The sequence below is a fragment of the Boleophthalmus pectinirostris genome, unplaced genomic scaffold, assembly GCF_026225935.1.
Source record: "Boleophthalmus pectinirostris isolate CB_2022bp ecotype Guang Dong unplaced genomic scaffold, ASM2622593v1 HiC_scaffold_19, whole genome shotgun sequence".
NCBI lineage: Eukaryota > Metazoa > Chordata > Actinopteri > Gobiiformes > Gobiidae > Boleophthalmus > Boleophthalmus pectinirostris.
In genome coordinates, this window is record NW_026571140.1 from 40,912,693 (window position 1) to 40,937,912 (window position 25,220).

Here is a 25,220-nt window from a genome sequence, read left to right on the forward strand (position 1 = left end):
TCTTAGTGGAATAAATAAACCACCCAAAGCTCTTAACATGTTACCTTTTAATGTTTTGAATGGTATATTTCTGCTCCCTGTGCTAAGTCACCCCACCTTCAGAGCACAACGTAACACACACTGAAGTTACAACACATCACGTCAGATTTGTGAAGTTGTAATGTTCAGTTTTGTATCTTTTTTTTTTTTTGTATATTTGTGGAGAATTATTGTGTGATGTAGACTTGTGGGCGGAGCCTCATACAGAATCTAAGTTTGAATAGGGCCAATGAGAGATCACTAAATTACTCAGACATGGTAAAAAGCTCCAGAAAGTTGATTCTGAGTGATACCCCCGCTTTAAAAAACAATTAAGGACAAATACAAGAGTGAAATTTGATCTTATTGAAACTTTATTGAGTTCCTTCGGTCGTCGTGGCTCAGGTGTTGTAGCTCACTCTTCTGGATCTGGTCTGGTTCAGGTCTGGTCCAGGTCTGGTTCCAGGTTTAGTTGGAGGCCAGAGTCTGGTCCACCCAGGACCTGAGCTTGGTGACGCGGGCGTAAACTCCGGGGGTGGAGGTGGAGCATCTGCTGCTGCCCCAGGACACGATACCCACCAGGGTCCAGGCGTTGTCCTTCTCACAGACCAGAGGGCCACCAGAGTCACCCTGAAACACACACAACACGTTCAGACTTCTGGTTTCACACAAAGAAATATACAAAAGTGTGACGAGAACTTCAACAGATCTTGGTATTTTAAAGGTGAAGTGTGTAATGAGGCAGGAAGTGGCTCCAGCTCCAGTAAATAATATAAAAATTATAGTACAGACCATTGTAATCTGTGTGTCATTTGTTCATTTGTTTTTCAAGATAAAACCAAAAATAAGAAAACGAAAAAAAAAATTTTTTTTTCATTATTTGTCTCCAAAACCAAAATGAAAAAACAGATAATGATTAATTTTTTCAGTTTTCAATTTTGTGTTTAAATGAAAAATTGGAAAAAAAAAAAGAAAAAAGAAAAAGATAACGGACATTTCCTGTTTACGTGACTTAAACTGTGATGCCACGTACGGACTTAACCTGGACTGAACCAGAACTGAACTAGGACTAAACTGGTCTGGTCCTGATCTCAGTCCCTGTCTCAATCACTGTCTGGTCCCAGTCTGGTGCCGGTTTCAGTCCTGGTCTGGTCCCGGTCTCAGTCTCAGTTTTGGTCCCGGTCTGGTCCCTGTCTCAGTTCCAGTCTCAGTTCCGGTCTCAATCCCGATCTCAGTCCTGGTCTGGTCTCGGTCTCAGTCCCCGTCTCAGTCCTGGTCCTGTTCCCGGTCTCAGTTCCGGTCTCAGTCCCCGTCTCAGTCCTGGTCCTGTTCCCGGTCTCAGTTCCGGTCTCAGTCCTTGGTTTAGTTCTGGTTCATCCTTGGTTTAGTCCTGGTTCAGTCCTTGGTTTAGTCCTGGTTCAGTCCTTGGTTTAGTCCTGGTTCAGTCCTTGGTTTAGTTCTGGTTCAGTCTTGGTTTAGTCCTGGTTCAGTCCTTGGTTTAGTCCTGGTTCAGTCCTTGGTTTAGTCCTGGTTCAGTCCTTGGTTTAGTTCTGGTTCAGTTCGGCATCGCAGTTTAAGTCATGTAAAAGTTTGGGAAACACTGGTACAGACTGTGTAGTTTTATATTGTGTTGATCATGCAGGAGGAGGCTCCAGCTCCTGTGTAATACAATATACTATTGTATAATATATTATAACATAGTATAATATAGTATACTATATATATAATATAGTATAATATAGTATATATACTATAGTATATTATACTATAGTATATTATACTATAGTATAATATATTATATATGTTATAATATACTAGTATAATATATTATATTATACTATAGTATATTATACTATAGTATAATATAGTATAATGTATTATACTATATTATACTATAGTATAATATATAATAATATATAATAATAAATATATATTAAAATAATATATAATATATAGTATATTATACTATAGTATAATATAGTAGAGTACAGTAGAGTATAGTATAGTACAGTATTGGGGATGTAACGATATCCAAATCCCTCGATACGATATTTTCATAGTATGCATGTCACGGTGCGATATTTATAGTTAAAATACCTTGACAAGACTTAATCCAAAGTACTAAGATTTAAAACTCTTTATAACATAATTTCTTCATGCTGTCTGTGCTGAAATGAAGCAAAGGATCATGGTCTATGTAGTTCCCTCTGTTTTTTTGTTTGTTTTTTTTGCTGATGCTGCACCATAACAATGAATTAAGCAAAGACACTTGTAATTCAATATATTGATGGTGCATGATGGTACTGTGAGGCTTTTGATGATATGATATCACAATTTTTCAGTTATTGGTACATCCCTATATAGTACAACATAGTATATTGTGTTTACCATGCAGGAGGAGGCTCCAGCTCCAGTATATAGTTTATAGTATAGTATAGTATATAGTATTATATCATATTTACCATGCAGGAGGAGGCTCCAGCGGCTCCAGCGCAGATCATCACGTCGCTGATTTGGTTGCCCCAGTGTCTCTTGCACTGATCGTTGGACAGAAGAGGCAGAGAGGCCTGCTGCAGCTTGTTGGGGGTGCTGGGAGCTACAACACACACATTCACAAATTCATGTTTCTGTAAAATTATCTGTCAGAAAATGTAGTTTTTAAGTCATCCTGGTTTATTTAGCCCTGGCTCATGTGACTCCCCTGAGGTAAGATATCAGAGAAGTGCACACTGGTCTGGTTTGGTACTGGTTTAGTCCTGGTTCAGTCCTGCTCTAGTCCTGCTTTAGTCTTTGTTCTGCTCTTGGTCTCACCGTTGTAGCGGGTCAGGCCCCATCCGGAGGTCACGCAGGTCATGCCGGGGTTGTAGACGTCGCTGGACTCGGCCACACACACGGGGGACACGGTCTTGCCCATGCGCGCGGGGGTGGACAGCTTGATCAGGGTGATGTCGTTGTTGATGGTGCGGGGGTTCCAGTTGGGGTGAGTGAACACCTTTGGGAGACAGACCACAAATATTATGCATTATTTGTTTAAGATTTAACATCCTGGTTGGTGATCATTGATTTTTTTCAGGAGCTTTCTTCCTTGAGCGTCTCATAATGTGTGAGTTTTATTTAGGGCTCGACCGATATGGATTTTGTTGCGGCCGATATGATGCTGATAAAATGGGAGTTGGAGCTGCCGATAGCCGATATAATCGCCAATATATTTAGTGATGTAAAAATTCACTGTAAATTTGAATTGTTTGTTTGTTTGGCTCTAGTGGATTTTAAATTGGGTTTATTTAAGCAATATTTATTGTTATTCTGCCTCTTTACGTCATATTTACAGACAGTAGGTCGGACTAATGGCATTTTTGCATCACATTCTACACACTAGTGATGGGGATTCCAGTTCTTTTTAGAGAAACGGCTCTTTTGGCTCAGCTCACTAAAAACAGCTGCCTCTATCGGCTCCCAAGCGGCTCTTCAGACTGTTTTGTTACAAGCAGGACTAAACCAGAACTGAACCAGGTCTAAACCAGGACTGAAAAAGGACTAAACCAGGACTAAAACGGATCTAAACCATGTGTAAAACAGGACTAAACCAGAAGTGAACCAGGACTGAGTGTCAGGACTCTGTCTCTATTTCTCTCCCTCTCTTCAAGCCCAAGATTAGTCCTGGTTTATTCATTTTATGCTGAACTACAGCCAAACATGCACTTTTTCTTTTTTCTTTTTTTTATCCTATGCACACGCAGATTTCTGAAAGTTTCGTTTTCAGCCGCTGTCAAACTAGTGAAGAGAAAAAAGTGAGAGAAAGAGAGAGCGTGAGAGTAAGTAAAGTACCGCTATTAGCCTTTAGTCATAAATGCTGCGCGCATCGGTAATTAATTATATGCACAAATTTCATCATTCACACCTCTATTCTATTTTTGGACTCTTTTTGGATTTGGTTTCTTCTCTTTTTTTGGTTTTGTTACGTTAAACAACTAAAGCAGTCGTGCATTTTGGGTCCTCCCTTTGTTTCCACGTGACAAAACTAGATCGATTTTCAGCTGCAGCATCAGAACCTAAGTACGTGCTGCCTCCTGTGGCCTCTGCAATCTCAAGTACTATGTGACATCACGCAGAGCTGCCCAGATTACAGCCCCTCCTGCCCTTTCAGCTGAGCCCTTTCAGCTGAGCAGTTCTGGCTGAAATGTGTCTGTAGACGGAGTTTAGGCGTTTAGTCTCGCTTAAAGACGCTCAAACGCGCTCAAAGATCCGCTCCAGTACCGGGGTTTGGGGTTATGTCGCCATCTGCTGGAATTAATGACACATACTGAACGATTTAAACGCCAAGAATGAAGCAAAACACAGCTCCAGTTACGTTTTTGATGAGGGCACAGTCTTATATCATGATTAAAATATTGTGTGTTCTCTCGGTATATTTGTCTTACTCTGGCGGGCTTGATCTTCTGCACGACCTCGTTGGAGCCGTAGCCCTTATCGTGCTCTCCAAGAATCACGTAGTGGTAAGTTCTGATCAACAGAAACACACGAGAGTCAGGAACACATTTAACAGACATGGAAAAAACGTGAGAAACAGATTTTATAGATGTGTAAATCCTGCCGTACATTATAAAAATTAGAGTCTTATTGGTTCTCTGGGATAAATATTGGAAACACTTACAATATAGATCAATGATTCACCAGAGGTCAAATTTTCTATCTTTGTTTTTCAGTTGGTTTAGATTTTAGCTTTAGTTCTGGTTTATCGCACATATAATCTTTGTTTAGTCTTGGTTCAGTCCTGGTTCAGTCCTGGTTTAGTCCTGGTTCATTCCTTTTTCAGTTCTGGTTCATTAGTGGTTCAGGCCTGGGTCAGTCCTGCTTTAGTCCTGGTTCAGTCCTGGTTTAGTCCTGTTTTAGTCCTGCTTTAATCCTGCTTTAGTCCTGGTTCAGTCCTGGTTTAGTCCTGTTTTAGTCCTGCTTTAATAATGCTTTAGTCCTGGTTTAGTCCTGTTTTAGTCCTGCTTTAATCCTGCTTTAGTCCTGGTTCAGTCCTGGTTTAGTCCTGTTTTAGTCCTGCTTTAATCCTGCTTTAGTCCTGGTTCAGTCCTGGTTTAGTCCTGTTTTAGTCCTGCTTTAATAATGCTTTAGTCCTGGTTTAGTCCTGTTTTAGTCCTGCTTTAATCCTGCTTTAGTCCTGCTTTAGTCCTGGTTTAGTCCTGTTTTAGTCCTGCTTTAATCCTGCTTTAGTCCTGGTTCAGTCCTGGTTTAGTCCTGCTTTAATCCTGGTTTAGTCCATGGTTCAGTCCTGGTTTAGGCCTGGTTCAGGCCTGGTTCAGTCCTGGTTTAGTCCTAATTCAGTACTGGTTCAGTCCTGGTTTAACCTTAGTTCAGTCCTGGTTCAGTCCTGGTTTAGGCCTGGGTTAGTCTTGGTTTAGTCCTGCTTTAGTCCTGGTTCAGTCCTGGTTCAGTCCTGGTTTAGTCCTGGTTTAGGCCTGGGTTAGTTTGGTTAGTCCTGGTTTAGTCCTGGTTCAGTCCTGGTTCAGTCCTGGTTCAGTCCTGGTTTAGTCCTGGTTTAGCCTTAGTTCAGTCCTGGTTTAGTCCTGTTTTGGTCCTTGTTCAGTCCTGGTTTAATTCTGGTTCAGTCCTGGTTTAGTCCTGGATTAGACCTAGTTCTCTACTGCTTTAGTCCTGGTTCAGTCCTGGTTTAGCTTTGGTTCAGTTCAGGTTTAATTCTAGTTCAGTCTTGGTTAAGCACATTTATTTTTCAGTTCATTTTCTTTGTAAAATGTGTAATAATCCCGTGTCTGACCTGACGTTGCAGTGGGCGGCGGTCAGGACCCAGTTCTCGTTGATGAGGGAACCTCCGCAGAAGTGGAAGCCGTTGGATTGCTGAGACACAGACACAGATTTAGACTTAAGTTTCTGTCTTAAACACACTGAAGTCGACAGTACAAGTGTTTTATGAGACGAAGCGTTTGAGTCTGACCTGGAGAGACACCTGCCAGGGCCAGGAGTGGGGCACGGCCTCCTCTCCGTTGACGATGCGGGCGTAGCCGGTCACCTCGGGGGGGATTTCGGGGACACCGCAGCCTGGACACACAAACACAGACTTTAACCCAAAACTGTGATTATGATAAAACTGTTTTAACTAAAATGCCTCTCTCTGATCTGAACAATCACTCAAATCTAAAGCAGGACTAAACTGGTCACAAACCAGAACTAAACCAGGACTAAACTAGGACTAAACCAGGACTAAACTAGAACTAACCCAGGTCTAAACTAGAACTAACGTAGGACTAAACCAGGCCTAAACTAGAACAAATCCAGGACTAAACCAGGTCCAGAGAAAAATTAACCCAGGACTAAACTAGAACTAACCCAGAACTAAACCAGGTCTACACTAGAACTAACATAGGACTAAACCAGGCCTAAACTAGAACAAATCCAGGACTAAACCAGGTCTAACTAGAATTAACCCAGGACTCAACCAGGCCTAACCTAGAACTAATCCAGGACTAAACCAAGCCTAAACTGCAACTAAACCAGGACTCAAACAGGCCTAAACTAGAATTAAAACCAGGACTAAATCAGGTCTAAATTAGAACTAACCCAGGACTAAACCAGGCCTAAACTAGAACTAAACCAGGTCTAAACTAGAATTAACCCAGGACTAAATCAGGTCTAAACTAGAACTAATTCAGGACTAAATCAGGTCTAAATTAGACCTACCCCAGGATTAAACCAGGTCTAAACTAGAACTAACTCAGGACTAAACCAGGTCTTAAGTAAAACTAACCCTGGACTAAATTAGAACTAACTCAGGACTAAACCAGGCCTAGAGTAGAACATACCGAGGACTCAACCAGGTCTAAAGTAGAACTAACCCAGGACTAAACCAGGTCTAAACCAGAATTAAGACCAGGACTAAATCAGGTCTAAATTAGAACTAACCCAGGACTAAAACAGGTCTAAACCAGGCCTAAACTAAAACTATCTCATGACTAATCCAGGTCTAAACTATAATTAAGAGAAGGACTAAATCAGGTCTAAACAAGACCTAAACCAGGTCTAGAGTAGAACTAACCCAGGCCTAAACTAGGTCTAAATTAGAGCTAACCCAGGACTAACCCAGTACTAACCCAGTACTAACCCAGGACTAAACCAGGCCTAAACTAGAACTAACCCAGGTCTAAACTAGAACTAGTCCAGGACCAAACTAGAACTAATCCAGGACTAAACCAGGTCTGACCCAGGACTAGACCGTGTCCGTGTGTGTGCAGTTCCGTTCTCTCACCGTAGGCGGCGCTGACGAAGGCGAGGCAGGAGACGATCCACAGGAAGGCCATTGTGACGATGCTCGGCTGTCGGACCGGACCCCCTTTTAAACCCGGGACCCCCGGCTCTCGGCCAATCGGAGCGCTCCGCCATACGTCCCCCTCGGCCAATCAGAAGAGGCCGTCCCCGAGCCTATAGACGCAGGTGTTTATCTGTGTTTATGTCCCACGGGTTTAACGTACAGGTGCAGGGTCACGCCAACGCTGCATCTTTAACATGAGCGTGTTTACGTTTGAGGACTTCAGGAGTTTATTTATTTTATTTGCTTGTTTCCATGGAGATTTGAGAAGGTTTCACAGTATAGACTTGATTGATTGATTGATTTCAGATTTCACTGGTATATACTTTATTGAGCCACAAACCAGGACTAAACCAGGTCTAAACTAGAACTAAACCAGGTCTAAACTAGAACTAAACCAGGTCTAAACTAGAACTAATCCAGGTCTAAACCAGAACTAAACCAAGTCTAAATTATAACTAACCAAGGCCTAAACCAGGTCTAAACTAGACCTAAACCAGGTCTAAACTAGAACTAAACCAGATCTAAACTAGAACTAATCCAGGTCTAAACTAGAACTAAACCAGGTCTAAATTAGAACTAACCAAGGCCTAAACCAGGTCTAAACTAGATCTAAACCAGGTCTAAACTAGAACTAAACCAGATCTAAACTAGAACTAAACCAGGTCTAAACTAGAACTAAACCAGGTCTAAACTAGAACTAAACCAGGTCTAAACTAGAACTAAACCAGGTCTAAACTAGAACTAATCCAGGTCTAAACCAGAACTAAACCAAGTCTAAATTATAACTAACCAAGGCCTAAACCAGGTCTAAACTAGATCTAAACCAGGGCCAAACTAGAACTAAACCAGATCTAAACTAGAACTAATCCAGGTCTAAACTAGAACTAAACCAGGGCCAAACTAGAACTAAACCAGTCCTAACCCAGACCTAAACTAGAACTAAACCAGGTCTAATTTAGAATTAACCCAGGCCTAAACCAGGTCTAAACTAGAACTAAACCAGGTCTAAACTAGAACTAAACCAGATCTAAACTAGAACTAATCCAGGTCTAAACTAGAACTAAACCAGGTCTAAATTAGAACTAACCAAGGCCTAAACCAGGTCTAAACTAGATCTAAACCAGGTCTAAACTAGAACTAAACCAGATCTAAACTAGAACTAAACCAGGTCTAAACTAGAACTAAACCAGGTCTAAACTAGAACTAAACCAGATCTAAACTAGAACTAAACCAGGTCTAAACTAGAACTAATCCAGGTCTAAACTAGAACTAAACCAGGTCTAAATTAGAACTAAACCAGGGCCTAAACCAGGTCTAAACTAGAACTAATCCAGGTCTAAACTAGAACTAAACCAGGTCTAAATTAGAACTAACCAAGGCCTAAACCAGGTGTAACCCAGGTGTTTTTCTGTCCCTGGCCCTCTGGTCTCTACCTGATATTTTGACCACGGTTGTTCTGAAGTCTCGCGAGACTGAGCGGTGGACGTCAGGGTGTGACTGAGCTGCTGCAGGTCGGCGATTATTGTTTTAAAAACTTACTGTTTTCGGTCTAAAAGTATTTTAAAGTAACTGTTATGTCATCAGCCTCTCTAGATGCCTCTTGCCTTCATGACGAAGTGTTGTCATGATCCCAAAAGATTTAACTAAGTGGAACTGGTGATGCTAACTTTGTTTGTTGTCGTTCGGAGCTAATGCTAATGCTAATGCTAATGCTAATGCGCGTGCTGTCGGGAGGGACACTCAGTCCCATTCATTTATATGACCGCTGTTAAAGACCATATGTATTTTGATCAGTGCACTTTATTCACAGTTTTGTACTAATATTGACAACAATTTATGATTATGATATGACCCTGCTAAATTGTTAATTTAAGAATGACTTATTGCCTATTGTTGATGGGGAATATTTTACTATAGAGTTCTCTTGATATTGACAAAAACTTGCACATGTACATGGATGAATATTATGAATATGACTTTATAACAATATATATGATATCAAATCAAATCAAACTTTATTTATAAAGCGCTTTTCATACAAAATTGTAACACAAAGTGCTTTACAGTGATTAAAAACAATCCCATATTTCCATCCACCCAACCCCCACACAACCAAACAACCCAGACACACACACACTCACATATGCACAAACACGCACACACACTTACACACTGGGTTCTGGGTTCTGGGTTCGATCCCCGGGTCGCTCGATCCTTTCTGTGTGGAGTTTGCATGTTTCTCCCCGTGTCTGGATGGGTTTCCTCCGGGTGCTCCGGTTTTCCCCCATCAACCCAAAACTTGCTCCAGGTCTCCATAAAACAGTTGATGGTCAAGATCAGTTAAATACAATCAATTCAATCATTGTGTCCTTAGGCAAGACACTTCACCCACATTGCCTGGTATGAAAGTGGTGTGTGTGTGAGTGATGTTGGTGGTCGGAGGGACCGATGGCGCTGAGTGGCATGGCAGCCGTGCTTCTGTCAGTCTGCCCCAGGGCAGCTGTGGCTACAATAGTAGTTTACCATCACCAGGTATAGAGTGAATGAATAATGCTGAATAATGGTCTGTAAAGCGTCTTTGGGGACAAAAAATGTCTGTGAAAAGCGCTATATAAATAAAGACTTACTTACTAAATAAAAGACTTAAACACACACTAACATGCTAAAATACATAAAACTGGACATAGTAAAATGTGAGGCTGAATACAGGCGAACCAGTTGATATGATATTAAAACAAAATGTTATGATGTTGAAAAATGTTTTATAGTGACTTAGTTGTACTTGGTTATTGTATTACTCACTGCTGGTCCTGTTTTCTACAGATCAAGTTCCAGAAACTGGACGGCGAGTTGAGGCCTAGAGCCCGAACCAAACTCAGAGTGCAAGTATCTGCCGGTGCGGTAAGGGGCGTAGCAGCCGCTCAACCACACACACACACACACATACCCACTGCCCCCCTGCTGTGGTCACTGGGCCCTTATTGACTTTGCTGGGAATTACCCGTTCTTACCACAACAATCCCTGGAACTCTCTTTTGTGCCTTTTTTCGCGACCCCGTGTGAATTATATGAACTTTTGTTGCGGCTCATCTGCGCTAAGAACTAAGACTAAGAACTGTGACGCGTTGAACTTGACGATCATTGACTCTGAACTCAGTCATATGAAAGTGCACATCTGTAAATGTTGTAAATAATGTCTGTTTGTACACTGTAAATAACAACTAAGCACTACAAGCCTGTGTGGATGTGTCATTAAACACCCCAGGTCCCTACGAGTCGAACCCTGGTCTTCTGAACCAGCCTGTTGCTACTATTACTACTAGTACTACTACACTTCCTATCTGTTCTAATCCTTATTGTAGCATTGTACAAGTGCCACACAGGTCTAAACTAGAACTAAACCAGGTCTAAACTAGAAACTAAACCAGGTCTAAACTAGAACTAAACCAAGTCTAAACTAGAACTAAACCAGGTCTAAACTAGAACTAAACCAGGTCTAAACTCAAACTAAACCAGGTCTAAACTCAAACTAAACCAGGTCTAAACTCAAACTAAACCAGGTCTAAACTAGAACTACACCAGGTCTAAATTAGAACTAAACCAGGCCTAAACCAGAGTCTAAACTAGAACTACACCAGGTCTAAATTAGAACTAAACCAGGCCTAAACCAGGTCTAAACTCGAACTAAACCAGGTCTAAACTCAAACTAAACCAGGTCTAAACTCAAACTAAACCAGGTCTAAACTCAAACTAAACCAGGTCAAAACTAGAACTAAAACAGGTCTAAATTAGATCTAAACCAGGCCTAAACTAAAACTAAACCAGGTCTAAACTAGAACTACACCAGATCTAAATTAGAACTAAACCAGGTCTAAACTAGAACTAAACCAGTCCTAACCCAGACCTAAACTCGAACTAAACCAGGTCTAAACTCAAACTAAACCAGGTCTAAACTCGAACTAAACCAGGTCTAAACCCGAACTAAACCAGGTCTAAACTCAAACTAAACCAGGTCTAAACTAGAACTAATCCAAGTCTAAACTAGAACTAAACTAAAATTATTTTATTTGCTTGTTTCCATGGAGATTTGAGAATATTTCACAGTATAGACTTGACTATTTATTTATTTCAGATTTCACTGGTACATCCTGACGTAGATTTAGACTTAAACAATCTTTACTGATCCACAAGTGAAATGATTTGGACACAGCAGCTCACAAATCACAAAATATTTACAGGCTCTCGTTTACGTCACAAAACCGGAAAACGTTTGGAAACATTTACGGATAATGATTTTCTTTGGGCTCTGTTTGCAATAAGATTTTTTTTTTTTTCTTTTATAAATTGCTGATGAATTTGTGTGTTATAATTTGTCTAATTTAATAAAAAAAATAAAATAAACCAGGTTTAGTGTAGAACTAACCCAGGACTAAACCAGGTCTAAATAAGGATGAACCAGGTCTAAACCAGGTCTAAACCAAGACTAAACCAGGATTAAACTGAGTCTAAACTGGGTTTAAACCAGGACTAAACCAGGTCTAAACCAGGTCTAAACTGGGTCTAAACCGGGTCTAAACCAAGACTAAACCAGAACTAAACCAGGTCTAAACTAGAACTAAAACCAGGTCTAAACTAGAACTAAACCAAGTCTAAACTAGAACTAAACCAGGTCTAAACTCAAACTAAACCAGGTCTAAACTCAAACTAAACCAGGTCTAAACTCAAACTAAACCAGGTCTAAACTAGAACTACACCAGGTCTAAATTAGAACTAAACCAGGCCTAAACCAGGTCTAAACTAGAACTAAACCAGGTCTAAATTAGAACTAAACCAGGCCTAAACCAGGTCTAAACTCGAACTAAACCAGGTCTAAACTCAAACTAAACCAGGTCTAAACTCAAACTAAACCAGGTCTAAACTCAAACTAAACCAGGTCTAAACTCAAACTAAACCAGGTCAAAACTAGAACTAAAACAGGTCTAAATTAGATCTAAACCAGGTCTAAACTCAAACTAAACCAGGTCTAAACTAGAACTACACCAGGTCTAAATTAGAACTAAACCAGGCCTAAACCAGGTCTAAACTAGAACTAAACCAGTCCTAACCCAGACCTAAACTCGAACTAAACCAGGTCTAAACTCAAACTAAACCAGGTCTAAACTAGAACTAAACCAGGTCTAAACCCCGAACTAAACCAGGTCTAAACTCAAACTAAACCAGGTCTAAACTAGAACTAATCCAAGTCTAAACTAGAACTAAACTAAAATTATTTTATTTGCTTGTTTCCATGGAGATTTGAGAATATTTCACAGTATAGACTTGACTATTTATTTATTTCAGATTTCACTGGTACATCCTGACTTAGATTTAGACTTAAACAATCTTTACTGATCCACAAGTGAAATGATTTGGACACAGCAGCTCACAAATCACAAAATATTTACAGGCTCTCGTTTACGTCACAAAACCGGAAAACGTTTGGAAACATTTACGGATAATGATTTTCTTTGGGCTCTGTTTGCAATAAGATTTTTTTTTCTTTTATAAATTGCTGATGAATTTGTGTGTTATAATTTGTCTAATTTAATAAAAAAAAAAAAATAAACCAGGTTTAGTGTAGAACTAACCCAGGACTAAACCAGGTCTAAATCAGGATGAACCAGGTCTAAACCAGGTCTAAACCAAGACTAAACCAGGATTAAACTGAGTCTAAACTGGGTCTAAACCAGGACTAAACCAGGTCTAAACCAGGTCTAAACTGGGTTTAAACCGGGTCTAAACCAAGACTAAACCAGGACTAAACCAGGACTAAACCAGGTCTAAACTGGGTTTAAACCGGGTCTAAACCAAGACTAAACCAGGACTAAACCAGGACTAAACCAGGGCTAAACCAGGACTAAACCAGGTCTAAACCAGGACTAAACCAGGACTAAAACAGGTTTAAACCAGTTCTAAACCAGGTCTAAACCAGGACTAAACCAGGTCTAAACCAGGACTAAACCAGGTTTAAACCAGGTCTAAACCAGGTCTAAACCAGGACTAAACCAGGTCTAAACCAGGTCTAAACCAGGACTAATCTTGGACCTGAGAGAGAGAGGGACAACTCTGACTTTTTGTTTTTTGACCGTGAAAATCAGGTACAGCATCTTTAATGGACTTTTGCCAATTAAAGTTCTACTGTGTAACATTTCAATCAAAAATGGAATAAATAAAGGACTCCCAAAGCTTTTAACACTGCTTAAAGAGGAGGTATTTTAATTCTATGTGGTATTAACTGCTAATACATAACATATTTAGATCTTATGATATATTTAGATATTTTTGCTCTCTGTTCTAAGTCACCCCACCTTCGGAGCGCTACATCTCACATAGTGAAGCTACAACACATCACGCCAGATTTGAAGTTGTTGTGTACAGTTTTGTATAATGTTTTTGTATATTTGTGGAGAATTATTGTGTGGGAGTGTGACTGATGTAGACTTGTGGGCGGAGCCTCGTACAGAATCCAAGGAGGGTTTGAAGAGAGCCAAGGAGAGATCACTAAATTACTCAAACATGCAACATGGTAGAAAGCACCAGAAAGTTGATTCTGAGTGATACCCCCGCTTTAAAAAACAAATAAGGACAAATACAAGAGTGAAATTTGATCTTATTGAAACTTTATTGAGTTCCTTCGGTCGTCGTGGCTCAGGTGTTGCAGCTCACTCTTCTGGAGCTGGTCTGGTCCAGGTCTGGTTCCAGGTTTAGTTGGCGGCCATAGTCTGGTCCACCCAGGTACTGAACTTGGTGACGCGGGCGTAGACGGCGGGGGTGGAGGTGGAGCATCTGCTGCTGCCCCAGGACACGATACCCACCAGGGTCCAGGCGTTGTCCTTCTCACAGACCAGAGGGCCACCAGAGTCACCCTGAAACACACACAACACGTTCAGACTTCTGGTTTCACACAAAGAAATATACAAAAGTGTGACGAGAACTTCAACAGATCTTGGTATTTTAAAGGTGAAGTGTGTAATGAGGCAGGAAGTGGCTCTAGCTCCAGTAAATAATATAAAAATTATAGTATAGACCATTGTAATCTGTGTGTCATTCATTCATTTGTTTTTCAAGATAAAACCAAAAATAAGAAAACAAAAAAAAAATATTTTTTTTTTCATTATTTGTCTGTGGTGCCTGTCGCAGTGGCAATCTCCGAACCCGGTGGTGGACACCGGAAGTAAGGGATGCCGTCAGGCTGAAGAAGGAGTCCTGTCAGGCCTTGGTGGCTCATGGGAGTCCTGAGGCAGCTGACGGGTATTGGCGGTTGCAGACGAAAAAACTCAGAGCTGGGAGGAGTTCAATTGTAATTCAATATATTGTAATGGTCCGTGATGCTATTGTGAGGCTTTTGACGATATGATATCACGATATTTCAGTTTTTGGTACATCCCTATATAGTAGAGCATAGTATATTATGTTTACCATGCAGGAGGTGGCTCCAGCTCCTCCAGCGCAGATCATCACGTCGCTGATTTGGTTGCCCCAGTGTCTCTTGCACTGATCGTTGGACAGAAGAGGCAGAGCGGCCTGCTGCAGCTTGTTGGGGGTGCTGGGAGCTACAACACACACATCAAAGTTCATGTTTCTGTAAAATTATCTTTCAGAATAAACTTCATTTGCAAAATGTTGTTTTTAAGTAGTTCTTGTTTATTTAGCCCTGGCTCTTTTGACTCTCCTGAGGCAAAACGCAGAAAGCATCATAAACATATTAGAGAAGTGCACACTGGTCTGGTTTAGCCCTGCTTTGGTCCAGGTTCAGTCCTTGTTCAGTCCTGCTTAGTCCTTGTTCAGTCCTGCTTAGTCCTGCTTTAGTCATAGTTTAGACCTGGTACAGTCTTGGGTCAGCTCTGGTTCAGTCCTGCTTTATTCCTGGTCTAGTGCATCCTGCTCTAGTCCTGGTTCAGTCCTGCTCTAGTCCTGGTTCAGTCCTGCTCTAGTCCTGGTTTAGTCCTGGTTGTGCTCTTGGTCTCACCGTTGTAGCGGGTCAGGCCCCATCCGGAGGTCACACAGGTCGTGCCGGCGTTGTAGACGTCACTGGACTCAGCGACGCACACGGGGGACACGGCCTTGCCCATGCGCGCGGGGGTGGACAGCTTGATCAGGGTGATGTCATTGTTGATGGTGCGGGGGTTCCAGTTGGGGTGAGTGAACACCTTTGGGAGACAGACCACAAATATTATACATCACTTGTTTACGATTTGACATCCTGGTTGGTGATCATTGATTTTTTCAGCAGCTTTTTCCTTGAGCGTCTCATAATGTGTGAGTTTTATTCATGCAAATCTGTTCAGTTGTAATTTGAAGCATAAAGAACAGTTACATAACACAATCTCTGGATCTCTCGTGTAAGAAGAAGTGTTAACTAAGAAAAAAAAAGTCATTTTCAGTCCCTACATTGGCATTGCTCAGCATCGGGTATCTGTAAATACTTAAAGTCAAAGTATTAACATCGATATCGGTTTCCCAAAGACTGGGTCGCGACTCTCAGGTGGGTTGCAAGACATTTTTTTGGGTCGCCTTGTCATGATCTAGCCATTTCTCTCCAGCGACTGGGTCAGGACTCGGAATACACTAGACGGTTTGCAAGAACCCCAGAAGTGCGAATCCGGGCACCAACCAATCAGATGAGCCATACATTTTGTGTTGGCAACGATTCCCGAGATTGAGGATTTAAAGATGGATTAAAGAGAAAGTTACTGTCTTCCTATGGGATTTGGGAAAAGCTTTATAAACCAGTTAGACCTGTTAGTGGGGCATTACATACGTCACGACCAAATAGCAGCGATTGATTAAATTAAAAAAAGTACCCGCCCACCGTCGAGCGAACGAATCCTAATGCTGCGAGGTCAGACGGTTTCTACAAAATGAAACCGGCTGATGAATCAGGCTACGCACGATCTGCATGTAGAACTGCAATATACAGTTCTGACACGTGTTGAAATGTTAAGACATGTTTTCTATAATTCCTAATCTTTTTGTAATTATTTTATTGACTATTTTGTTCCACTTTTCTTGGTTCAATTGATTGTTGAAAAGAAAAAGAAAAGGGCTACATTTAAAGTCCAAATAGGCGACTTACGGATCATTTTATTGCTGCTTCAGTGAGTCAGTCATACTAATTGTTCAGAGACATGATCACTCAATCAACAATAAAATATCTTTATTAATGGTCAATAATGTGCAAATACAACTTTATTTTGTGATTTATGAATAATATCTATGGGATTGGGTTGTTTGTGACTTTTAAAATATGGGTCCCCATAAAAAAAAGTTTGGGAAACACTGATCTATAGTCATGTCTTAGTCACTTTTTAGCATCTTTAACGCAAACTAGATCAATTTTCAGTTTTGTGGTGGTCAGAAGCGTCTGAATCTAAGCACATGCTGCCTCCCGTGGGCTCTGCAATCTCAAGTACTATGTGACATCACGCAGGACTGCCCAGATTACAGCCTCTCGTCCCCTGTCAGCTGAGAAGTTGTGTCTGAAATGTGTTTGTGGGCGAAGTTTAGGTGTTTAGTCTCGCTTTAAGATGCTCAAACACTGCGTTCTGGAGTTATGTCGCCGTCTGCTGGAATTAACGACATTCTAAACTATTTAAACGTCGAGAATGATTAACGCGAAACACAGCCCCAGTTATGTTTTTGATGAGAGAATAACGTTATATCGTGATTGAAATCTCAAATAAGTCTGTTGTGCATACTGTGTGTTCTCTGAGTGCATTTGTTGAGGTTGTGGAGTCTTACTCTGGCGGGCTTGATCTTCTGCACGACCTCGTTGGAGCCGTAGCCCTTATCGTGCTCTCCAAGAATCACGTAGTGGTAAGTTCTGATCAACGGAAACAGGAACAGACATGGAAAAAAAGACTTTATAGATATTATAAATAGATTTTATAGATGTGTAAATCCTGCAGTACATTATAAAGACTAGACTCAGCCACAGACGCCCTGGGACAGACTGATGTGGTTGGGAAATTATTGGTTCTTTGGGATAAATATTGTAAACCTACTTAGAATATAGATCAATGATTCACCAGAGGTCAAATTTTCCATCATTGTTTCTTTTCAATTGGTTCAAACTTGCTTTAGTCCTGGTTTTAGTCCTGGTTCAGTTCTAGTTTAGCCCTTGTTTAGATCTCGTTTAGTCCTGGTTTAGTCCCATTTAGTCCTTGTTTAGTCCTGGATCAGTTCTGGTTTAGCCCTGTTTCAGTCCTCTGGTCCTGGTTTTAGTCCTGTTTCAGTCCTTTAGTCCCTTAGTCCTGTTCAGTCCTGTTTCAGTCCTGCTTTAGTCCTTTAGTCCTGCTTTAGTCCTGGTTCAGTCCTTTTAGTCCTGCTTTAGTCCTGTTCAGTCCTGTTTAGTCCTGCTTTAGTCCTGGTTCAGTCCTGGTTCGGTCCTAGTTCAGTCCTGGTTCAGCCTTAGTTCAGTCCTTGTTCAGTCCTGGTTCAGTCTGTTTCAGTCCTGCTTAGTCCTTGGTTCAGTCCTGCTTTAGTCCTGGTTCAGTCCTGCTTTAGTCTCCTTTAGTCCTGTTCAGTCCTGGTTTAGTCCTGCTTTAGTCCTGGTTCAGTCCTGCTTTAGTCCTGCTTTAGTCCTCTGTTTAGTCCTGTTTCAGTCCTTTCAGTCCTGGTTTAGTCCTGCTTTAGTCCTGCTTTAGTCCTGGTTCAGTCTTAGTTCAGTCCTGGTTTAGCTTTGGTTTAGTCCTGCTTTAGACTTCTGACCTGACGTTGCAGTGGGCGGCGGTCAGGACCCAGTTCTCGTTGATGAGGGAACCTCCGCAGAAGTGGAAGCCGTTGGATTGCTGAGACACAGACACAGATTTAGACTTAAGTTTCTGTCTTAAACACACTGAAGTCGACAGTAAAAGTGTTTTATGAGACGAAGCGTTTGAGTCTGACCTGGAGAGACACCTGCCAGGGCCAGGAGTGGGGCACGGCCTCCTCTCCGTTGACGATGCGGGCGTAGCCGGTCACCTCGGGGGGGATTTCGGGGACACCGCAGCCTGGACACACAAACACAGACTTTAACCCAAAACTGTGATTATGATAAAACTGTTTTAACTAAAATGCCTCTCTCTGATCTGAACAATCACTCCCAAAACCCCAACTCCTGCAGACAGTCCTGAGTCAGTGCTAGTGCGGCCTCTGCATCTCAAGGGGGATTTCTGGAGGTTCTGAGCTTCACGTGAGGCCTGAACATAAACTGAGAAAGACACAAACTTGGATGTGTCTCTGTTTGCAGGTTTAGACTCTGTTATGATTGCAATACTGTGTGTAAGTCTACGTTTTTACGAGGACGGTCTGAACAGAAGACGCAAAAGTGGCCTCGAGTCTTCACTTTTTATTCTACGTTTAGACAAGTGTTTTCGGGGTGGAAATCTGCGTGCACACGGTGACGCAAAAGTGTGTGGAATTAAAGCGACAAGAGCGTCTTTGCACATACGGAAGCTTTCACGCGGCGCATTTTCATCACCTACTCCTTCCGCAAAGTCGTCCCACCATCGGCTGATTCTCCAGGTCTCGTCCAGATCCGTCTGACTCGACTGCGACGACCTGGTGCGTCCGGAATCTGACGGAGGTGATTGCAGATCCTCCTCTGTTCACTAATAGTGTCTCTGCAGATTCTCTACATTTGCTGGGAGCCTCCTGTAAGTTTATTATTCATTGCCGGTTTATTTTGTACGATCATAAACGATAAACTTTTGTGCCTTCGTTAACGTTATTATTAGTTTGTACGACCATAAACGAAAAACAAAACAAAACAAAAAAACTAATCAGAATTGGCATCTTTAAAAAGTGATTGTATTTCTGTTTTGAGGGTTTAGTTTATGATTTTAAAAAGTCCAACACTGTAAAAGAGTTTAAAAAAAGAGTGTTAATAAAGCGTTAAGTTTTGAAAGATATAAAGCTCTGGAATGAATGAATTACGCATTAAATTTAGTTTGTTTTAATTTTTGTTTTGTCTCTTATATGTACAATGAGTCATAAGTGAAGTTGTTGTTCCTACGCTGCTTTCTTTCGTGAAATTCTGTCGTTTTTTAATCGGGTTTGGTACTTTTGCTTCAGCTTTGGCCCTTTCTGTCATGATCCATGGTGTTGTGGTCGATTTTTGCGTTTTTTTAAGCCTCAAAACACCATCACCGTCTAAACAAAAGGCACTTCTGATAAAATATTTTGTCGTTTTTACCCTGAAGTGTTCTCGTGTAAACAGGCTGTAAACATCTTTCTATAAAATCTATAAAATATGTTTTGTCTTTGTTGGTTTTACGGTCTAAAAATATTCTACAGATGGTAAATATGACAATTAAATAGACGGATCTCAAGCTGCTGATATGAACATTACATTGTGCAGGTTTGTGGTAATAGAATTTCTGTTTGGAGGAAAATGTGAAAGTTTTGTGGCGGTGTTTACGGTTCACAGCCTCGAGCTAAAATATGGATTTATGTTCTCTCAAATCTCCACGGAATCCGCTGTTGAAATATTCAGAGCGTTTGGGCCATAGTCAAGTCCACAGTCCTCACAAAAAAAAAACCTCATTGTCAGTCAAAAAAGCGACGTGAGTTTGACTTTAAATACACGAGGAGCCTCTGATCCCACTAAAAACACACAACAAAGAAAAGTCTGCTCATGTTTGGACGCAGAACTAAACCAGGACTAAACTAGGACTAAACTACAACTAACCCAGGACTAAACCAGTTCTAAATCAAGTCTAACCCAGGTCTAAACCAGAAATAAATTGGTCACAAACCAGGACTAAACTAGGTCTAACTAACAGGACTAAGTTAGAATTAAACCAGAATTAAACTAGGACTAAACAAGGTCTAAACTAGAACTAACCCAAGACTAAACCAGATCTAACTCAAGTCTAAAGCAGGACTAAATTGATCACAAACCAGAACTAAACCAGGACTAAACTAGGACTAAACCAGGACTAACTAACAGGACTAAGTTGGCTTCTAAACCAGGACTAAACTAGATCCACACCAAGACTAAACCAGAGCTAAACCAGTTCTAAACCAAGTCTAACCCAAGTCTAAACCAGGACTAAAATGGTCACAAACCAATTTGTGACTAAACCAGGTCTAACCTAGGACTAAGTCACCTCTAAACCAGGACTAAACTAGAGTTGAAGTGCATCTGACAGACACTGACCACTGCAGACCAGGAACACGCCACAAAAAAGAACTAAACCTGGACTAAACCAGGATTAAACCAGGACTAAACTAGAATTTAACCAGCACTAAACCAAATCTAAACCAAGATTAAATGGAGAACTAGCTCAGGACTAAACCAGGCCTTGAGTAGAACTCACCCATGTCTAACCCAGGACTAAATCAAGCCTAAACTACAATTAAACCAGGACTAAACCAGATCGAGAGTAGAACTAACCCAGGACTAAATTAAAACTAAACCAGGACTACACCAGGACTAGAACTAACCCAGAATTAAACCAGGCCTAAACTAAAACTAACCCAGAACTAAACCAGGCCTAAACTACAACTAAAACAGGACTAACCCAGAACTAAATTAGAACTAAACTAGAACTAAACCAGGCCTAAACTAGAACTAACCCAGGACTAAACCAGGTCTAAACTAGAACTCACCCATGTCTAACCCTGGATTAAACTGGGCCTACACTAGAACTAACCCAGAACTAAACCAGGTCTAAACTAGAACTAAACCAGGTCTAGAGCAGAACTCAGCCAGGCCTAAACCAGGTCTTAAGTAGAACTCCCCCATGTGTAACCCAGGCCTAAACTAGAACTAACCCAGGACTAAACCAGGTCTAAACTAGAACTAAACCAGGTCTAGAGTAGATCTAATCCAGGACTAAACCAGGTCTGACCCAGGACTAGACCGTGTCCGTGTGTGTGCAGTTCCGTTCTCTCACCGTAGGCGGCGCTGACGAAGGCGAGGCAGGAGACGATCCACAGGAAGGCCATTGTGACGATGCTCGGCTGTCGGACCGGACCCCCTTTTAAACCCGGGACCCCCGGCTCTCGGCCAATCGGAGCGCGCCCCCATACGTCCCCCTCGGCCAATCAGAAGAGGCCGTCCCCGAGCCTATAGACGCAGGTGTTTATCTGTGTTTATGTCCCACGGGTTTAACGTACAGGTGCAGGGTCAGGATTTTTTTATTTTTATTTTATTTGCTTGTTTCCATGGAGATTTTAATTGCCAGTTTGGAATGTTTCACAGTATAGACTTGACTGATTGATTAATTTATTTCAGGTTTCACTGGTTTATACTTTATTGATCCACAAACCAGGACTCAACCAGGTCTAAACTAGGACTAATCCAGGACTAGACCAGGCCTAAACTAGAACTTAACCTGGACTAACCCAGGACTAATCTAAGTCTAAACTAGAACTAAACCAGGACTCAACCAGGTCTAAACTAGGACTAAATTAGAATTATCCCAAGCCTAAACCAGGTATAAATTAGTAATAAACCATGACTAAACCAGGACTAAACTAGGACTAAACCAGGACTAATTTAAATCTAAACTAGAACTAAATCAAGACTAAACCAGGACTAAACTAGGAATGTGGTTATACTCGGTCTTGTCTCGGTCTTGAAGGCGCTTGGACTCGGTCTTTTCTCGGTCTTGAAGGCGCTTGGACTCGGTCTTTTCTCGGTCTTGAAGGCGCTTGGACTCGGTCTTGTCTCGGTCTTGAAGGCGCTTGGACTCGATCTTTTCTCGGTCTTGAAGGCGCTTGGACTCGGTCTTTTCTCGGTCTTGAAGGCGCTTGGACTCGGTCTTTTCTCGGTCTTGAAGGCGCTTGGACTCGGTCTTTTCTCGGTCTTGAAGGCGCTTGGACTCGGTCTTGTCTCGGTCTTGAAGGCGCTTGGACTCGATCTTTTTCTCGGTCTTGAAGGCGCTTGGACTCGGTCTTGTCTCGGTCTTGAAGGCGCTTGGACTCGATCTTTTCTCGGTCTTGAAGGCGCTTGGACTCGATCTTTTCTCGGTCTTGAAGGCGGTTGGACTCGGTCTTGTCTCGGTCTTGAACGTGCTCGGACTCGGTCTTGTCTCGGTCTTGAAGGCACTTGGACTCGGTCTTGTCTCAGTCTTGAAGGCACTTGGACTCGGTCTTGTCTCGGTCTTGAAGGCACTTGGACTCGGTCTTGTCTCGGTCTTGAAGGCACTTGGAACTCGGTCTTGTCTCGGTCTTGAAGGCACTTGGACTCGGTCTTGTCTCGGTCTTGAAGGCACTTGGACTCGGTCTTGTCTCAGTCTTGAAGGCACTTGGACTCGATCTTTTCTCGGTCTTGAAGGCGCTCGGACTCGATCTTTTCTCGGTCTTGAAGGCGCTCGGACTCGGTCTTGTCTCAGTCTTGAAGGCGCTTGGACTCGGTCTTGTCTCGGTCTTGAAGGCGCTTGGACTCGGTCTTGTCTCAGTCTTGAAGGCGCTTGGACTCGGTCTTGTCTCAGTCTTGAAGGCGCTTGGACTCGGTCTTGTCTCAGTCTTGAAGGCGCTTGGACTCGGTCTTGTCTCGGTCTTGAAGGCACTTGGACTCGGTCTTGTCTCGGTCTTGAAGGCGCTTGGACTCGGTCTTGTCTTGGTTTCGAGGTCTGACACTTGACGAGTCATAAAATGGTGACAGATTTGTAAATACATTGATTTACATGAGCCAAAATAACTGTAATTTTCAACATTTATTTGCATTTTACAAAGATGGTCTTGAATTGGTCTTGAAGGGCAGTGGTCTCGATCTTTTTTTTTTTTTTTTTAATTGTTTATTTATTTCATTCATAAATAAAAAGACATCAACAGTGTCACAACATCAAACATACAAGAAATGAATGAAAATGAGCAGAAGGAGAAATCTTATGTTCTCTGCCCCATTTTCCCTTTTCAAGACAAAACATCAACACCAATATTTACTTTAAAACATTTCAAATCAGTACATTTCACATTTATTAATTACAAACACAAATCTTCACTATTATGCACAACAACTTAGTTTTCTTTTTCATACATACACATTGCATTCGATTTGATATGTTTTTTTTTAAATGTCATCATTGTTCTTGATTCTTTTATTTCTTTGTCAAGACTATTCGATAAGTTAACTCATTTCACAGTGATGCTTCGCCCCATAATCTTGGTTCTGAATCTGTTTTTTTTTTTTTTAAACATGTAGGTTCCTTTTAAATTGTAGTGGCTTGTTCTCGTCGCAAAAGGTCTTTGAACATTTACAGGTAATACACTGCACTTTATACATTACTTTGAGGAAACTTAAGTCAACATCTTGTCCTGGTCTTGGTCTTTAAAAGTCTCAGTCTTGTCTTGGTCTCGACACTCAGAGGTCTTGGTCTTGTCCTGGTCTCGGTCTTTAAAAGTCTCAGTCTTGTTTCGGTCTCGACTCTCAGAGGTCTTGGTCTTGTCCTGGTCTCGGTCTTTAAAAGTCTCAGTCTTGTCTTGGTCTCGACCCTCAGAGGTCTTGGTCTTGTCCTGTCAGTCTCGGTCTTTAAAAGTCTCAGTCTTGTCTTGGTCTCGACTCTCAGAGGTCTTGGTCTTATCCTGGTCTCGGGACCCTGTGGTCTTGGTCTTGTCTCGGTCTCAACTCTCAGAGGTCTTGGTCTTGTCTCGGTCTCAACCCTCAGAGGTCTTGGTCTTGTCTCAGTCTCGGTCTTTAAAAGTCTCAGTCTTGTCTTGGTCTCGACTCTCAGAGGTCTTGGTCTTATCCTGGTCTCGGGACCCTGTGGTCTTGGTCTTGTCTTGGTCTCGACACTCAGAGGTCTTGGTCTTGTCTCAGTCTCGGTCTTTAAAAGTTCAGTCTTGTCTTGGTCTCGACTCTCAGAGGTCTTGGTCTTGTCTGGTCTCGGAGTCTTGGTCTCTCAGAGGTCTTGGTCTTGGTCTCGGTCTTTAAAAGGTCTTGTCTCTGTCTCAGAGGTCTTGGTCTTGTTCTGGTCTCTCTTGTCTTGGTCTCGACTCTCAGAGGTCTTGGTCTTATCCTGGTCTCAGGACCCTGTGGTCTTGGTCTTGTCTCGGTCTCAACTCTCAGAGGTCTTGGTCTTGTCCTGGTCTCGGTCTTTAAAAGTCTCTGTCTTGTTTCGGTCTCGACTCTCAGAGGTCTTGGTCTTATCCTGGTCTCTGGACCCTGTGGTCTTGGTCTTGTCTTGGTCTCGACTCTCAGAGGTCTTGGTCTTATCCTGGTCTCAGGACCCTGTGGTCTTGGTCTTGTCTTGGTCTCGACTCTCAGAGGTCTTGGTCTTATCCTGGTCTCAGGACCCTGTGGTCTTGGTCTTGTCTTGGTCTCGACTCTCAGAGGTCTTGGTCTTATCCTGGTCTCAGGACCCTGTGGTCTTGGTCTTGTCTTGGTCTCGACTCTCAGAGGTCTTGGTCTTATCCTGGTCTCAGGACCCTGTGGTCTTGGTCTTGTCTTGGTCTCGACTCTCAGAGGTCTTGGTCTTATCCTGGTCTCTGGACCCTGTGGTCTTGTCTTGGTCTCGACCCTCAGAGGTCTTGGTCTTATCCTGGTCTCAGGACCCTGTGGTCTTGGTCTTGTCTTGGTCTGGACTCTCAGAGGTCTTGGTCTTATCCTGGTCTCAGACCTGTGGTCTTGGTCTTGTCTTGGTCTCGATCTCAGAGGTCTTGTCTTATCCTGGTCTCTGGACCCTGTGGTCTTGGTCTTGTCTTGGTCTCGACCCTCAGAGGTCTTGGTCTTATCCTGGTCTCTGGACCCTGTGGTCTTGGTCTTGTCTTGGTCTCGACTCTCAGAGGTCTTGGTCTTATCCTGGTCTCTGGACCCTGTAGTCTCAGACAGGTCTTGGTCTCGATTAGTGCGCTCTTGACTACAACACTCTGTATATTTACAAGTCAAAATAAAGTAGAA

General features: G+C 42.1%; 1 protein-coding gene across 1 annotated transcript; it reads right to left on the minus strand.

Annotated features, from left to right (window-relative positions):
- Positions 1 to 486: 486 nt before the first annotated feature.
- Positions 487 to 21,322, minus strand: LOC110161965 (brain-specific serine protease 4-like). Its single transcript, XM_055154356.1, has 14 exons — positions 21,271 to 21,322; positions 18,278 to 18,381; positions 18,101 to 18,180; positions 17,132 to 17,213; positions 15,360 to 15,540; positions 14,810 to 14,943; positions 14,107 to 14,256; positions 7,289 to 7,430; positions 5,981 to 6,084; positions 5,804 to 5,883; positions 4,440 to 4,521; positions 2,830 to 3,010; positions 2,481 to 2,614; positions 487 to 648 (listed from the first exon to the last, which is right to left on the minus strand). Exons 1-14 carry the CDS (start codon positions 21,320 to 21,322, stop codon positions 487 to 489), a joined length of 1,668 nt encoding a protein of 555 aa, XP_055010331.1.
- Between the last annotated feature and the right edge of the window lie 3,898 nt (positions 21,323 to 25,220).